Genomic DNA, 18,823 nt, shown 5'->3' with positions numbered 1-18,823 from the left:
AAGCACAAAAATGTAATTCTGGACAAATAATATAAAAGTTTGCAGAAAACATCTGTAAACAATTAATCAGCTCTAGAGCCACTAAGAGTAGTCTGTAATTCAAGATTATAACCAGCTGTTGGCTGATAGTCAGAGATTAAGGTAGATGAGAGAGAAAGAAAATCACTACCATAATATTATTTCTTTCACTCTTCCAAGCTCTCCTCTTGTTATAGCAGTTATGTCTCATCTATAACCAGAGCTAAGAGCCTAGCCTATTGAGGTTTGTTTTGTGATTCCTATTGTAACTAAGCACTGCATCTCAGAAGTTTGCTGCACTCAAGGCATTTTCCGTGCCCTTTGCCAACATCAGGCCAAGTTTTCTTCTTTTTCAAATTTCACTAAAATAGGAACCACTGCTAAAAAAAAATCCTGCAGGCTCGCAACAAAATTAATGATATGCAAGACTGCAGGAATCTAACTACCTAAATTTAAATCAATATAACTGAAGGAATCATGGGAGACTGGACTTTATTCCTGCAATGATAAGTAAGTCACTGGAGTTTCAACAAGATGTCTTTAGCTTAGTTTTGTATCACTGGACATGACAGAAGTACTTCACATTCAGTGGCAGAAATAAGTAGGAATTGGACTTTAACAAACCTTAAGATGGTGAGGCAGGCATCCTGACCAAATATCCTGGGTTACTAGCTATTGGGTTTTACAGAGTCACAGAATATTCTGAGTTGTCATCATTACATATTTACTAAGAACAGGGATATAGTATTATTCCAACCACCTCGCTAGGTATCTTACTGTGAAGGTAATTACATTGTTTCTTGTAAAATACCCAGAGTGGAAAAGTGCATCACAAGTATTTGCTAATTAAGATAGGTGCAGTCATAAAAATGTAAGGGTAAAAAAAAACTTTACTCAACTTGACCATCAAATGAGTTTGGTTCCAAAGGAAGCACAGAATGGTTATGGCTGGAAGGGATCACTGGTGGGGCCATGCTCACATGGAGGTCCCTGTGCCCAACTACATAACTAACCACAACTATGGCCTGCACTAATCCATATAAAGCAATGTCATCCAACTAATATTGTAGTCAACCTTGCCTCTGGCCCTTATAGTGCAGGATTTCTGCTCCATAATCTAAGCTTAAAAAGAACCTCAGATCCATGCTCAAGACTGAGTAAAAGTGTAAAATTTGTTGATGAGAAACAGAAACCCTCAGTTTACCCAAACAGAAGTAGGGCACATCAAGAAATAGCAAGACAAGTATCTGGCCCTTTCTGGACGGGAAGCAAACACAGTACAACTTAGCATTCCTGACTGATGTAAAGAACAGGTCGCAGTCTGCAAAGGCATTTGCAAGAACTCCTGTTCTCTTTTCCTAAAAAAACAAATGAAAAAATGTATGACTTTTACAGAGATATCAAACATACAGGCCAACTGTAGCATCTGTGGGACATTCATATCCCACTTTACTTCACACTTCTTTGCCAGGAGCACCTGTTCAATGATATCTATCCTCTTGGACAACACATTTGAAAAAAGAGATCAAACTTAACTATGTACACATCTTCATTTGAATTGGAAAATATGATAGCAGGTGTTTTAAAGTCCTTCCTGCATGAGTAATATTATAAGTATTGTGCATGTGCTGTACTAATCTAAGCTGACTTCCTCTTTATAGGAGCCAAATCACCCTCTGCTGGGGTCAATGCACTACTGTGTGGTAAGAAAGAACAAAGCTTACTGCAGCTTATTTTTCAAACTGACTTCAAACTCAGCCATACACATTCACCAAATACATAAACAAATTCTATGAAGTGTCTGTTGCATGACACAGTTTAGATGGGAGGAACATGAAGCTCTTCTTTCTGGAAAGAGTTACACCCATTGAAAGCGCAAGCGAACCAAAGCGTATATAACATAAATCCAAAAATCAGGATCATTCATGCTTCTCCAGAACCACAAATGACCTGAGTTTTATTTAAATCTACTACTGCTGAAAGCAGCTCTAGGAGCTCCTCACTAACAAAGATTCATACAAAGGAGTACAAGAGATAGGAAGGACTGCATCAATTCCACTGTCAGTAAGGCTACCAGGAGTATGAATTTAATTTCACATTACCTCAGTAAAGTACTTTGCAGTATGACCTAAAAAAGCCTTTAATAAGGCAAATTATTACATTTTTTCTTTCCAACGATGAGTGAATCATGTCAAAAATCTGCACAACAGAGGCAGAAAGATATAGGAACATAACAGAATTGAGCAAGAATAAGTTACTCAGAGGACATTGTATGCACTGAAGGAGTGGTCACCAAATTCTGTAGCCAGAATGTACCACAAGTAAGGCACAATGAAAATTCATCACAGTAGATTCACATAAACAGCTATAACTTTAGGAGAGAGAAGTAACATGAAACTAAATTTGCTTTAAGAGAAACTTTGAATTTAAGTTCTCTACTTGTGACTCAAGTTGTAATGGATTTTGATGAAATCAATAGCCTGATGAAAAATGAAAGGCACTATTAATCTCTTAGGCGACTTGAATACAACTACAATGAAAAAATTAGGGTATTTAAGTCATGGTTTTACATCTAAAAATTCTGTTACAAAATGTACATAAATATTCTTCCCTAAATAGTAACATAATTACATTTCAAAAAACAAATATTTTAAAAGCTTCAAATTAGAAGTATTGCAATATTCAAGATTAACTTAAGCTACTCACCTATTTTCAAGTGGGAGAATAACCACTAAACTGAAAACCTAAAACTACTTTAAGCATTTTTATAACTTCATCGTGGTTTAAATTTAGTTCCTTCAAATTTAATCAGTTCTTTAAAAGTTTTAAGAGCACCTATATAAAGAAGCATATGCATCACTGGTTATTTCGTGATACTCTCTATGCCATGAGGTAGAGAAACAAAAATTCCACCCACTACCTATTAATGACACATTCACTGTGAAATAGACTGATTTCTTAGATACATGGTCCTCTGGAAGCTTGACAAAGGCCAAGACACAGTTAAACCAAAATACCAAATCCCTAAATGGTGACATTAAATCTTCAGTCTCTATACTTTGTTCTGGATTAGTACACTAACTGATTTTTTACTTGCTATGTTCAAAAATCAGTTAGAATGTCTGCCATAAAAAACAAATTTTGCTGAATTTCATTACTGTAGTCCCACCAAGGAATTGCAAAAATTTGGAATAGACATAGAAAAAAACCCCTTAATCCCATTAAGAATCTCAGTAAATGAATTTTCCACTCAAAAAATAAAGCCAGTCTACATCTCTAAGGAATTCATTAGTGATACTACACAATTCTTTGCTTTACTTTCAAAAAGTTTTCAGGAAATACAAAAGAATAAAAGTTACCACAATATCTTTTTAGCTCACAAAAGTTCAGCAAGATTGATTTGTTTCATCTAACACTTTACTATCTTGACTTCTTGAAGAAGAGGAATCGGGCAACTGAAAACTACTTACATCAAATACAAAAGTCTTTCAAGCACTTCTTAAGTACTTTACTGAGAACTCTTTAACCCAATCTTTCCATCTAACCTCCTTTTAAAGAATTTCACAATGGGAAAAAAGAAAGAGAAAAGAGAAAGAAGACCAGTTAGTAAGTAATGGAAAAAATTGCAATGGGACAGATTAATACGTCTTTACGTATTAATTAATACGATTAATAAGTCTTTATGAGAGCGCAAGCAGATTGCAGCTCATGCAGAGAAAAAAAAATTCAGTGTTGTACAACTGACATTTTCAGAAGTGAGAAACTTAGGAGAACAAAGGCACAAAAGTTGTTGAACAAATTGCTGGGAGGTATGAGTTGATCGTTAGTAAGTCTGCATGAACTAGAAAAATTGATTGAGGTAAGTGAAAGAAAGGGATGTCTCCCCTCTACAACTCAATTTCCTAGTACTATTTGAATTTTAACTGAATCTACAAAGTAAAATTAGACGTGTCTAAGCACATTAGGATGTTCTGACCACAAACCTAGGGTCTGGGAAAAATTAAATTAGTACAAAAAGTAGAACAATATCTACTTATCTACTTATGGTTAATGAAATACCAGTTTGAACCTCAATGGTTCCCACTTCAACTTAGCACTAACAGCATGCAAATGTATGCTAACAAATATACATCACCAACATTCAGTTCCCTCAATGTTAATATGTCACAGAAAAGAATCACTAGCACATTTGAATAATCATCTAAAAAAGAGCCTAAGAGATGACATCAGCAGTAGTATTACAGATGACTAACAGCACTGACCTAAAAACATTTCACTGTCACTTTGAAACAATCTGACAGATCTTCATATCTTGCAGAAAAATTGATAAAACTGATCTCAAAGATGAGCAATGGCTCACTAACATCACAGAAAAAAATGCACGTTAATTTCATACCTCAGACTCAACTTTACCTTTGAACAATTTTCTGTACAACTTTTAGTACTTGTCTCCTTGGAAGCAACTAAGAATCCTACTAAAGTAGCTAGCTAATGAAACAACTTAACAAATAGCATGATTAAGTTAGTATCCCTGCAACAAAGACGTATTTGATAACAGCCAGGGGCTATGTCACAGCATAACTGGAGATACTATGTGATTTTAAAAGTGCCCTTAATAAGGAAGCATGACCACTTCACAACAAAAAAGCAATCCAATCTGAAAACATCCTGCTGCACAACACTTGATCTTCAAAGACATATGGCTGCAGTTTTGCACAGTGCTCTCATTCACGTGGCAATTGCTTAGCCTCAACAGATCTAAATGATCTGAACTCATTCAGCCTGCCTGTATCCTGTGAGGAGAAAGGATTGAAACAACACTATATTAACAGTAAGGAATACTAGTGTTATTTATGTTATTTCCTAGAAAATGTTCTCTCCATCCCTGAAGGGTATTTAGCCTATTTTACAATGGAAGAAAATTTGTTATGATCGTTACATTTTACCTGACAAAGAATAAAAGATTTCTGAAGTGCCACAATTGCCAACAGAATCATACAATGACACGTTGAAAGTTCTACTAACTGTAATCTAACTAATTCAATGTGTATTTTTCTAACCTAAAATATGGGAAAAGAAGGGTTTTTTTAAACATTTGTTAATGGGAAGAACAACTTTTATTTTATTTATTTTATTATACACTTAATTATCACCTATTAGATTTTGTTACACTACACATGACAGCTGTTTCTAAAGCAACAAAATTTAGAGAATGCTATTACACTGACAGAACTGCAGCCTTGTTTTCTGTATCCTGAACTTTTCATTCTTTCTTCCGGCCATGACAATCTTTTTTCCAAATCAAAAACTTCAGAAGAAACGTATGTAACTTAGATGGTCATAATCAAAAATGCAGCAACAATTTCCACACACAACCCCTGCCCAGATAAGACTTCACAAAGCTGAACCATTTTCATTTTGGCCTCAAAGCTCAAAATCTCATGTAGACTTCACAGATGGCATTTTGAATCTCCTGGTATTAATTCCTCACACATAACTCCAACTATTTCACACCTATATATATTCAAAGAATAAGACATCAAAAATTTCAAAAATTAGTTTTAAAAATTGAAAACAAACCACGAAAAGAGCTCTTTGAAGATGAAATAAACCAATAATATAGGAAAAACTTTTGGTTTCTACAGATTTTTTCACCGAGATGTGTGAGGTGCTGCCCTGGGAACCTTTTTCTAGTAAATTACTATTTGTATAATGGAATGAAGTTTAAGAAAACATCACTAAGTAGCATTTTAATTTGATGTTTACTTAAGGAACAAAAACCACAGCTTGAACAACATAATTCAGTGAATATTTGGTTTCAGTTGCTAATACAATTAACACATTTAAAGTCTAAACTTCAATTGTTTTCACTGAGATAAGTATATATTCTGTAAAAAAGACAGCTCAACTGTTTTATTTTTTACTTTAACTAAGAAACATGCAAGAAATATTCCATCAACAAAAAGTTCCATTGTTTCGGCACCTGTTATCAGTTTGGCAACTGAACTGTGAAATAATAAATAATAGCAGCATTCTGAACATCACTGATAAACAATCTTAATATGAAAACATGAATCATCTGATACATTACAGGAAAGTAGTATTATGTAAGGCAAAACAACTGATTTAGGTCATGCAAAGAAGCAGAAAATACCTGTACAGAGCCACCATGTCTGTCAGATGCCAGGTGAGCCCTCAAATGATGTGGATTGGTTTGCTGCGAGTCCCAAGCTGCCCTATGGTCTGTTGACTAACATTTTTGAATGTATCAGGATTTATGCAAAAGAAGAAAAAAAATTTAAAACAAACAATTCGTGCATTAACTGTCATATTTTTAAGAAGTACAGAAGTGCTACAAATTCAATCCCTATATAGAATGCACTTCAACATTATCAACATACTTTCACATGCCTTCATAAATATTTTTATACAGAGCTGAAGTAGCTAAACCTCAAAATTCTTAGTAAGAAAAAGCACACTAAAATAACCCTCCAATTTTGCTTCGGTAAACTGACACAGCTCTGAATTCCTAACATTGTTATCACCTAAGTCATTAGCCTGGTTTAAAAAAAAGTGAAAATGTTATACATAAATGTCAGAATGGAAAGAGTGGAAAGAGTGTATGGAGGAGAGACAGCGAATAACGAAGTGTGAGTCGAGAGAAAATTCACTACAGATTCACTACACTGTATCACAGCTTCAAACAAGCACGCTTTTAGGAGATACTTATGTATCTCTACATATGTAGACTTTACCAAAGATCTACTTAAAGTGAAAGCAAAAGCACACCTAGAGTCACTTTTATTTTGAAGTTCTAATAAAAACATAGCACAAATCATTAGACAAAAGACATAGTAATGTTGATAATCTTAGATGAGCAGTTTACCTGGTTTTTGGATTGTTGCATTCTGTCTCTGTGCTGATATGCTTCTCTGTTTGAAGACATTGCAGGGTCTGAATGCATTGAACCCACTGGAGTAGGCTACAAATATAAACAATATGTAGCAACTGGTAAAAAAAATAAATTTCTAAGTCTCACCAAAAGTTACTGGTTTATAATGGAAAATAATATTTAAATCTGACAGCTTCAAATAACACGAAATTATCAGATTAAAGCAGAAGCTTCACTAGATATTTACTAATAACAACGGGAAATAAAGCAAACCATTACTTACAGAATGTATTGAAGCAGCAATTCTAAGTATTATACATTAATTTTCTGAAAGACTTTAGGCTGATACTTTCTGCAGTTAGCAGTTTTGACATTCTGATGAAACCTATCAAAGCCTTAAAGCAACCTTTAATGCTAAACACTGAAAAATACATTTTGCAATAAAACAAATGCTACCTTTCTTTCAGAATCACACAGAGAAGGGTGAAGTGCATAATCTGAAACTGGTCAAATATAAACATATTAGCCCCTCCCTTCCCTACATAATAGAAATAATAAAAAGAAATGAAAAAATTTGAGAAGCTGAAGTAAACCCCATCCACTACAATTCCCTAAATTATACCAACAGAGTGTTTCCTGAAACCTTAGAGGCACCACAATGAAATATTCAATGAACTATGCAATATTTTATCATAGTGAACTGACACATCTAGAGTATACCTCATATGCGGATGTATAGCTCCGCATTTTAAAAATACTGGGAACATAAAATATCTTCATGCAATAATGACAATTACTTGCAAAATTTTAAGTTCCTTCAAAAAAACAATCCAAATTTCTACCACCTCATTTTGCATTGAGCAGAGGTGTACTTTGATAATAACAGCACATTTGGAAAGAGAATGAATATGAAGCACTTCAAGCCAAAAGACAATGTTAGAACATGCATCTGCAGATGGGCTTGTAATAGCAGCTGCTCAAAGCTCTACTAGCAGCCTTGAGAAGCCCATGCCTTAATGAAACTCAAAACTGATCACAAAAAAACCCATTATATTACTGACAGCTGAACTGTACTCACCAACTGTTTGCCAATCCAGTCGTATTCATAATCAAACATATAACCTTTCCGATCAAGTAAGTCTGTGAAGAGCTTTCTTAAGTAGTCATAGTCTGGCTTTTCAAAAAAATCTAACCTTCTTACATAACGTAGGTAAGTAGCCATTTCCTCTAGATAAATAAGAAATATATACATATGCCATTATCTGTTTTAACAGATCTCAAAAAAATCCCCACCACCTTATTTAATTTTAAAGCAACTTGTACTTCTCACCATAAAACCTGAACAGTTGTGCACCATGAATTACCAGAAAGAAAAGTTACTTAATGATGTTCTTTGAACTGCCACCATATTCTGAGATATACTACCATATTCCACACATATCCTAGCAAGTAACACCCCACTAATTTTCCTTCATGTTATCTGTTGAGATCTTCTATTCAATGTTATAATTCTAATGCACTATGTGCAAAACTGTGTGGAGAGAAATGCCTCTACTTTCTTCTTTCTTTCCAACCAATTTTACAGAGACAAGACTAAGAATAGGCAAAGAAAGGGGTATGCCACATAAAGCATCAGTTTTGTGTCCCCAAGACCTACTCTGGACAGAATTTCCTTTCATTAGTAATGAGCGACTCTCAGCAAGTCCACTTTGCCTATCAATGATATTTTGATTACCTTTCAAGGCACTCATTTATATTTTGGAAAAATCATGCCCATGTCATACATGTCCCCTGTTCCAAGCACTTTATTACAACTTTTAAAAAACGTCCTATTTCCTTCTGTCCAATTTTCCAACACCTCATTGATTCTCCTTGTAGTTTTAGAGACCTAGAAGTGACACCTGAAACTTCTAAGTTATTTTAAATATTAGTTCAAGCTATTTCTAACACAGCTTGTTTTTAATATAGAGCTATGATACCAGATTTCAGGTGAAAAGGCTTGCAAAATTTTCAGTGTGAAGATACAAGTGCAGACTAGTTGATCAGTGTAAGTACACATAAAGTATTTTTTAATGTTTCCTTTACAAGAATCTGTATTTGAAGAACAACAGCATTAACTTACTGCTGCTTCAAAGGATAATTCTTCTGTCTGGCCCCAATATTGTTTAACTTATCCATCAATGATTCAGACAAAAGGGCAGAGGCCTCCTCAGCAATTTCACTGACAGCACAAAGCTGGGAGCAGTGGCCGATAGCCCAGAGGGCTGTGCAGCCCTTCAGAGGGACCTCAGCAGCCTGGAGAGACGGGCACAGAGGAACCTGCTGAAATTCAGCCAAGGCAAGCGCAGGGTCCTGCAGCTGGGGAATAATAATTCTGTGCAGCAGCATAGGTTGGAGGGCAAACCTTCTGGGAAGCAGCTCTGCAGAGAAGGACCTGGGAGTCCTGGTGGACAACAAGCTCTCCAGAGCCAGCTGTGTACCCTAGGGGCCAAGAAGGCTGATGCAATCCAGGGGTGCATTACGAAGAGCAGGTCAAGGGTGGTGATCCTTTCCCTCTACTCAGTGGCTATGTCCAGTTCTGAGTTCCTCAGTACAAGAGCGACATGGAGCTCCTGGACAGGGTCCAGCAAAAGGGTACTAAGTTGATGAAGGGACTGCATCATCTTTTATATGAGGAAAGGCTGAGGGAGCTGGGCCTCTTCAGCCTTGAAAAGAGGCAACTGAGAGGGGACCTGATTAATACATATAAATATCTAACGGGTGGTTGTCAATAGGATGAATCCAGGCTCTGCTCAGCCGTGCCCAGCAAGAGCAGGAGAGGCAATGGGCAGACACAGAGGCACAGAAGTGCCACCCAAACTAGAGGAAGAACTCCATTACTGTGCAGGTAACTGAGCACTGGAACTGGTTACCCAGAGAGGTTCTGCAATCTCCTTCACTGTAGATATTCAAGAACTACCTGGACACAATCCTGTGCCACATGCCCTGGGATGGCTCTGCTTGAGCAGGGAGACTGGAACCCATGACCTGCTGTGGTCCCTTCCAACCTGACCCATTCTAAGATACTGTGATCTATTACACATACTGTAATTTTAAACCCCTGCAATTACCTATGCCAGCTTCATTTTATAAATCAAGACACAACATTTTTATTAACAGCAGACATTACCTGGGAAGTTTTCACACAATACTTCTATAGGAGTTGCTCGTTTAGTGTCTCCAATTTTCTGGTAACGTTCCTTTAATGTATCTGCCTATGACAGAAGAACAAACAAGCTTCTGAAGTTATACAGCTTGCAGACACATATTCCAAACATGTCAATAAAAGCTGATGATCTGAAAACAGGACAGAGGCAGATATCAAAACCCACTACCTTTAAACCTTGCCAGGGAAGACTTCCTCTGAGAAAATACATAAACATATGACCCAATGCTTCCAAATCATCTCTTCTACTTTGCTCTGAAACAAAATGCAAATATTATTAGAAACTTCCACCTGTGTAATTTCACATTATATTTAGAAGACTAGCTTCCAAATTACATAAAAATAATTTTTAGGTATAAAGTACTTGAAACCAAACTGAGCATGTGGGGGCATTCTTATGTACTACAGACTGCCTTATGAACACAGCTAAACTCAGAAAAAAAGCAGACACAGACTGCAGGTATATTCATCTCAACAGCACTTTAAGCAAATTATCAGGCTAAAAAAAATCATTCTCAAAAATGCAGAAGGATTTTTTTTCTTGAGCTACTGGAAAAACTTCATGATTAGTAAACTTTAGGATTTAATGAAATGTTAGGACCAAATATTCATTGTTCTTGCAGTAAGAAGTTAATTAAAATTGATCAACTGTAGAATTATTTGGGGATGGTTTAGATTACAAAGGAGTCTGGCCTCTGCAAAACTGATTCTTAATCTAGAACCTATAATAGCTCTGACAAGAGAGTACATGTACTAAACCTAAGAATGACATTTTCCTAGTTTTGTTGAGACTAAGCACTTGTTTAAAGAAATTGGCTTCATTTGGCCTTTCTATTCATATTAAGAGCAGACTTGCTTCATGCCCGAAAGAGTTTCAAGTATTCATTGTATGATAACTAACCTCTGCCTCTGCAATAATTAAGCACTATCACAAAAAGACCAATACAATCAAGGACAAGGGTAGCTCCCCAGAGAGCATTACAGACGTCTAGATTACACTAAGTTATGACTCCACGTGATTATGCTTTCTGTAGCCAAATAACTTTGATAACACTTTAATACACTGTTCTTCTGAATTTAGGGAAATCCCAAAATAATTACCAATTTACATATCCAGCAAACACAGAAATTTGCAGAACTTTTACAGATGCAGATCTTTGTCCTCATTAACCTCCCAGTCAGAATCTACACTCCCTGTAATCTCACTTTGCCCTCCTGAAAATGAAGTGAACTGGAGAAGAAGCACAGTAATTTTACCCCTAAAAAAATTATCTTATTGAAAGGTAGGGCACCAACGATGTGCTAGTAAGGGCTGCAGACTATTTGTATATCCTTCAAATAGCTCTCTGAATAAAGTCACATTATTCTTCACATAGACAAAATACCTTCTATTCCATATGCACACTCCCAACTTGGCACACAACTACCAGAAATCCTTGATCAAATGTCTCTTCTGAAACAAAAGATTATTGACTACAGGATGTCCAGTAACTATATATTTCCTACACACCTTTAAAGAGTGGGTTTTGGTGATTTTGACAAAGTTTTGATTACACATTTAGAGCCTTTCTAGCAGCTACGCATTTGTTATGACAACTTCATATACTATGGATCCTAAAATACACTTTTTATTCAAAGGACAACATCCTTCCTTACTCATATGCACTAACAGATAAAGTTACAGGTCAACAGAGACATATTCAAAAATAACTTATAAGAGAATGTGAACGTGACAGCCTCCCTCTTTACTGAAAACATTTCTTTACAAGGGTCAGCTGTAAGACCATTCAAGCAACTCAGGAAATTATCTGCACACTAAAAATATCACCCTAAAAAATTGTCTTATTACCACTATTTTGAGAGTTGAGTCTATAACTGTATCCTATATGCCACTGTCTCTGTAAACGCAGACTTTGAGGACCTTCAGTGCTCTGTATATCACACTGCATAAATTAAAAAATATACTACATATCACAGAACATAAAAAAAATTGTTGGAATGGAACGATTCAGGCTCTTTAGGAAGGAGAGGCAAGGGAGACCAGGAGGTAATGTTATCCTCCATGGCAACAGCCAGCTGAGTGCATGGAGTTTTGTCCGCGGATGTATGAGGAGCTGACTGAGACCTATTGGGGAACAATTAACAGGAGGGCAGGGTTAGGTGGCCACAGGCACTCCAGCCAGGAAGACTGAGCAGCTGAGTCCTTGCAGTGGTGCATCTCTCCCTCACCCCTTCTAGGCCAGTGTGATCTGAAAAAAAGCTCTTTCGGTCTCAGCTTGACAAACAGCACCTGGGCTCAGCTTCTCTTGAGTATATCAGAAATCCTTTGTTCCCAGGAGTCCCTGCTGACCAACAAGCTCATGCTTTCTTTATGAACAGTCTTGGAAACTATTTTTCTTGCTTGCATAGCATAACATCCCTGTTCTCACACTTTCAACTGCGTGCCAACTCACACTGTGGCCAGGATGAAACATTATTATGACTAAAGCCCATTCTCTTGTGACCCTATAAAACAGTGGTCTACAATGAGAACCTTTGAATTCTTCCGGACCACAGCAGCTGAGACCAGCAACCTCTCTCTGAGCTGGGCCTCTCAGAACCCACAAACTCCCAAGTTTGCTGTACTCAGACAACTGCTGAACAAAAATGAATTATAGGCCAACACCTCACTCCTCAAGGCTCAAATCTTTGCACAATGAAGAGATGCAAAAGCACCCAGAGTGAGTATTTCACTGCCTTTGAGGGGAATTTTTCGACAGGTACTTTGCACTGACTCTGCCTGCGTGCATAAACATACACATATGCTATGGCAAACTCTGGGAGAAATGCTGCTCTCTCAGATGTTCAGCTATCTTGGATATCAAAGTTAGGCTTGTAAGTAAGGTCATGTTATAAGATAGGTTAAATGTTGTTGAGTGTTAATTCCTATGTTGAATTGTTAAGTTTAAGGTTTAAGTTAAGGTGTAAGTTAAGGTTAAATACTTTTGAGTGCTGTTAAGCTTTTAGGCTGCATTCTTTTTTATACCTGCCCTCACTGTCCTTTTGTCACTTGTCACATGCACCTAAACACACACAGCCCTAGACAGTTCATTTCTGTTTTGATTGACTGGATTTTAGTAGTGGTTTGGATTTTCTCTTTTTCCTTGGTATAACTGACTAGTAAGTATCAGAGTGAATTTTGCAAAGAACTTTGTCATTGCTTAATATGAAATCAGGGTTTTACTGACACCCTTGCTGATGATTTTTTAAGCGATCTCAAACACTCATTCGTAACAGCTGTCTACCAATATACAGGAACACGTTATGTTCACAAATGCTGGTCCCCACAGGGGAACCTCAACCACTCCGGTATCTCCTGTAGTGACAAGACAGCATGGCATCAGCAATCCAGTAAGGTATCCCTGATGATAGCTTCCTTCTCCATGTGACAGAGAACGTAAAAAGGTGGATGTGCCACACTGGAGCTTGTTCTCACCAAAAAGGAGAGGCTGGTGAGGAAGGAGAACCTGAAGGGCAGCCTTGGCTACAGTGGTCATGAAATGCTGGAGTTTGAGATACTAAAGGTAGTGAGAAGGGAGCAAAGCAAATCCAGTATCATGAATTTCAGCAGATGCATCTTGGCCTCTTCAGGGATCTGCTTGGCAGAGTACCATGAGATAAAGCTTGGCAGGGAAGCAGGGTCCTAAGAAAGCTGGTCAATAGTATTGAAGCATGAATTCCTCCTAAGCCGGGAGCAATTCCTTCCAACAAAGCCAAGCAAAAACCATCAGGAGGCCTGCATGGATAAGCAGCGAGCTCCTGGTTGAATCCAAAGTAAAAAAAGGAAGCATATAAAGAGGTGAAGCAAGGACAGGTAGTCTAGGAGGTATACAGAGAAATTGTCTGAGCAGCCAGAGATCAGCTTAAGAAAGCTAAAGCCCTGATAGGATTAAATGTGGCCAGGAATGTCAAGGGCAACAAGAAGAGATTCTATAAGTAAGATAGCGACAAAAGGAAAAGTAGGAAAAATGCATGACCTCTTCAGAAGGAAACAGGAGACCTGGGATATGGAGAAAGCTGAAGCAAAAAAATTACATTGTGCCACAGGAAAGTTTAGAGTGGATCCTGGGGAACATTAAATTACTTTTCTGCCTCCATCTTCCCTGGTATGTATTCCAGTCACATTACTCATGTCACAAGAAGAAAAGGGCAGGGACTGACAGAATGAAGAACACTGTAGATCAAGTTGGAGCCCATCTAAGGAACTTGAAGGTGCACAAGTCCATGAGACCTGCTGAGATGCATCTACGAGTCTTTAGGGAGTCTCAGGCGAAGACAACAGCTATTACATCCACTACATCTGAGAAGTCATTACAGCCCAGTAAAGATTCCATAGCCTAGAAGAGGAGAAATATAACCCCCATTATTACAAATGGAAGAAAGGAAGGTATGAGGAACTATAGGCCTGTTAGTCTCACCAAGGGCCCAGCAAGATCACACTGTAGATCCTTGTGGTAACTATACTGAGGGACATGGAAAATAAGGAGGTGACTGATGATGGTCAACATGGCTTCAGCAGGGGCAAATCATGCCTGACAAGTTTGGAGGCCTTCAACACAACTACATGTTAGTGCATGGAAGAGCAACCAACATCATCTACCTGGATATATGCTAAGCATCTGACACAGTAACACAGGATATCCTTGTCTCTGAACTGGAGAGACACTGATTTGACAGATGAAACAAATGGATAAGAAATTAGCTGAGTGGTCATACTGTAAATCATAGTCAAGAACTCCCTATCCAAGCGGACACTAGTTCCTTAGGGGATGTACTGGGACTAATGTGGGGTAACACCTTCGCTGGTGTCATGGACAGTAGGATCAAGAGCACCCTCCAGCAAGTCTGCCAAGAACATCTGGCCATGTGGTGCTGTCAACAGCACCTTCCCCTTGAGGGAAGGGATGCCACAGAGGGACTTGGACAGGCCTGGGAAGTGGGCCTGTGTGAACATGACAAGAAATGCAAAGACCTGCACCTAAGTTAGGGCAATCCAAGCACAAATACAGGCTGGACAGAGAATGGAGAGCAGCCCTGAGAAGGATTTCCACGTGCTGGTGGATAAGAGGTGGGACGTGACCCCACAATGTACACTCACAGCCTAGAAAGCCAAACACGTCCTGGGCTGCAACCAGAACAGTGTAGCCAGTAGAGTGAGGGAGGGGATTCTACACATCTGCTCTGGTGAGACCCCACCTGCAGTGCAGCATCCAGCTCTGGGGTCCCCAAGATACCAAAGCCATGGACCTGACCAAGCAAGTCCATGAATATGTTCAGGCAGCGTCCCTCCCATGAAGGCAGTCTGAGAGTTGCTGCTGCTCAGCCTGGAGATAAAAAAGGCTTCAGGAAGACATTACAGCTCCTTCCAGTGCCAAAAAGGAGCCTGCAAGAAAGCTATTCAGGAGGTTTTTACAAGTGACACAACAAGGACTAGCAGTTTCAAACTGAAAGACAGTAAGTTTAGATTAAATATTCAGGAGAAACTCCTCAGTGTGAGAGTAGCAAGACACTGAAACACCTTGCACAGAGAAGCTGTGGATGTCTCATCTCTGGAACTGTCCAAGGCAAATTTGCATGAGGCTTTGAGAAACCTGGTGTTCCAGCCTATAACAACAGACTCAGAACTTTAAGGTCCTTTCCAACCCAAGCCATTCTACGATTAAATAAGTTACCATTAGACAAAAATAAACACATCCTGTGTAAATATCAGACATGTAATCAGAATTCAGTTTGCTTTTCAAGTAATTATCAGTTTTACATTTTGGTTTATTTTTCCTAAAAGGTTTGGGGGCAATCATTTATTTAAGGAGGAGTAAAAAGTTTATTTGATTTTAAAAGGGGTTGTGCCACTGTTGAAAATGCTGTAATAATCAGAAGTATATTCTGTTAGTGGAGATGAGAGCCCAGTGTCAAAAATGTAACAGTCACCTTACACTGACATCACCATTTATGCCTGAAAAATATAGTGGATGCTTCTTTGATCTCAAGAACCTGAGTTCCAAAAGTTAGATTTAGGAAGCTAAAACCCTACACTTGAGGTGCTGCACTTTGTTACACTAAAGAGCAACAAAGCTGGTGAAGGGTCTGGAGCACAGATCCTATGAGGAGCAGCTGATGAAGCTGAGGGTGTTTAGAGAAGGAGGTCTGGGGGAAAGCTTATCACTCTCTACAACTCCCTGAAAAGAGAGTGTAGCCACATTGGCCTCTTCTCCCAAGGAACAGGACAAGAGGAAAAAGCCTCATGTTTGCCATAGGAAAGTTTAGATTGGATATTGGGAACACTTGCTTCACCAAAAGGGTTCTCAAACATTGGAACAGGCTGCCCAGGGAAGTGACTGAGTCATCACTTCCAGAGGTATCTCAAAAGCCTTGTAGATGTGGCACTTAGGGACATGCTTTAGTGGTGGATTTGGCAGTGCTGGGTTAACAGTTGGTCTTGATGACTTTGAGGGTATGTTCCAACCTAAGTGATTCCTGGCTCTGCTTTATTGATAAAGCACCTTATTCCTGTCTGAGAAATGTGAATGGTTTCTCATTTGTGTTTTAACAGTTATGCTTACCGTTAAACTGTAAGTATTGTGCAATGTTTTTATGATCAATTCAAAGAATAATCTAATTAGTGATTACCATGCAGTGATAAACAACTGGCCTACACAAATTCAAAGGGGTCTAACTAACTGATTTCACTAGAAAACCTCTCTATAGCTGTAATAAACAAATATCTGAGTACTCATACCTTCCTCAAGGTGAATTTATTCATTCAATAAAAACAACTTTTATATTTACAGACATCCTGTAATTACTTTAGCTTGCTGGCATAACCTTTAATGACTCTGGCAAAGCCTTATTAACACTGTAAGCACTAAAAAAAAAAATAAAAAAATCGAAAAATCAGCATTATCTCTAAGCTGTTTTATTACTTTATGGTGCATTTCAGAGAGATCAAAAAAGCAAGGAAGCATTGAAAATCCATGCTATTTCAACCTACTGACTTTTGTGTATTTAATAAGCACACCTATTTCCTGGAAACTTCACCCTGCCATGGTATACTTACAATGTGAAGGTATTATGCTACAAAAAGATACACCACATCTTTCTTTTAAGGAAAGCTAACAAAGAGGACAATGCCCAAGACATGATCAAGATGATTAGCAATTCAAAAAAGATTATTCCCATAAACAGTATTTCCATAAGGCTAAACTATTTTGCACAATACACAAAATTTGTAGTTCTTAATGACTACAGACTGACAAAAACTGTTACTTGAAAGCAAGATGGTTTATGACAAATCGCAGCTGTTTCTGCACTTCAAAAGCACACGTACCTTTTCCTAAATGTGTATTTATACTCATGTATCTAGCTGTTCCTGTAAGGCTCTTGTGTTCTCGATATGGTATGTGCTTCTTTGTTTCTGGATCTACGTACTCCTTAGCTAAACCAAAGTCTATAATGTGAATAACTTGCTGGGTTTTGTTTCCAGGTCGTCCTATTAAGAAGTTCTCAGGTTTTACATCTCTGTATATCAAGTTCTTTGAATGGACATACTCCATACGAGAAATCTTCAATAAAAGAAAAAAAAAATAGACAAGGAAGTTAAATTTAAGCTTCAGATTGCCACATTAAAATGTGTCAGATGCTAAATATCTTATATTGGCTTTATACATAGAAGAAATCACGCCTCCTAATATCACACCTCTTAATATCTTAAGACCAAAGCAATATTGTCTTAATGAAGTATCTCCCAGTTAAAGTCAATGAAAATTGTACACTTTTCCAAAGCAGATACATCAGTTGCTGTATTGGAAATTTTCACACTGGACATTAGTCATGAATCTTGCACACAACAGATGTTTTTGCCTCTCAAAACAGCTGGCACAAGTATGTTTTGTGTACATGAAAAGTAAAACCAGAAATTATGTCACCAAGCAGTAAGCAGCAAAGTCTGATCTATTACATATTAAAGATATAACTGAGAGAAGCACTGAAAGTTCATCACTATGCCATGATGAACCACTAGTCATTCTAGCTGGACTGCTTTCTATCAAAATTTCCACATTCAGAAAAAGAACAGGAAGTATTAAATAAAGCTGATCTCTGGACTTGTGAGGACTTGAGCATTTAACAAAAAGAACTTGGTCATAAATAAGTTCTTCGTGTCTGTATGTCTGTACATCTGTAGTTGGAGTCTGTTATACAACTACAATCATGTTTTAAACAGCTATTTTTAACCATTACAGGTAAAAATATCACTGTTTAGCGAGGTGGAAATCTGGTAAATATGTACAGGCTTAATTGTCCTTCTTTCCACTTCCACCCACCCTCAAGTCAGAACCAAATAAGGAATCATCAAAAAACAGAATAATTCTTCATTGAATAATTTTGTGCTACAATTTCTAGAAGAATTTGGGAAATTTTTCATTTGTTTGTTTGCTTTCTTATAAGAACACCCAGGAAAAAAAATACTTATGCTATTTAGGAGTCTCATAATACAACTGCTTGTGTGGGCTAAAACTACTTTTATTTCTTTAAGGTTTTCTTTTTTGAAAGAGTATATCAAAATTCATTCTTTTAGATTGTGATAAAAACTCATAAGACACAAGTAATTACATTCACTGACTTGAAAAACTGGAACAAAGTAAATGAAAGTAATCTAAGAGTATTCCTGCTTA

The 18,823-nt window shown here is 37.6% G+C and overlaps 1 protein-coding gene across 6 annotated transcripts in view; it reads right to left on the bottom strand.

The window, feature by feature from the left end:
• CSNK1G3 (casein kinase 1 gamma 3) overlaps positions 1-18,823 on the bottom strand; it is a 69,995-nt gene that overhangs the window by 8,153 nt on the left and 43,019 nt on the right. For 5 of the 6 annotated variants that reach the window (XM_064735686.1, XM_064735687.1, XM_064735688.1 and 2 more), the window contains 6 exons: positions 17,479-17,713; positions 10,285-10,370; positions 10,080-10,164; positions 7,989-8,137; positions 6,905-7,000; positions 6,173-6,268 (listed from right to left, as the gene is read on the bottom strand). In XM_064735686.1, coding sequence (XP_064591756.1) covers positions 6,173-6,268; positions 6,905-7,000; positions 7,989-8,137; positions 10,080-10,164; positions 10,285-10,370; positions 17,479-17,713 — 747 coding nt within the window. Of the gene's footprint in view, positions 1-6,172; positions 6,269-6,904; positions 7,027-7,988; positions 8,138-10,079; positions 10,165-10,284; positions 10,371-17,478; positions 17,714-18,823 lie in introns of all 6 variants that reach the window. The other variant, XM_064735689.1, reaches the window with a different exon arrangement.

The sequence above is a fragment of the Zonotrichia leucophrys genome, chromosome Z (genome assembly GCF_028769735.1).
Source record: "Zonotrichia leucophrys gambelii isolate GWCS_2022_RI chromosome Z, RI_Zleu_2.0, whole genome shotgun sequence".
NCBI lineage: Eukaryota > Metazoa > Chordata > Aves > Passeriformes > Passerellidae > Zonotrichia > Zonotrichia leucophrys.
The sequence above is the reverse complement of the archived record's forward strand: the minus strand, read 5'-3'. Positions and strand labels throughout refer to the sequence as shown.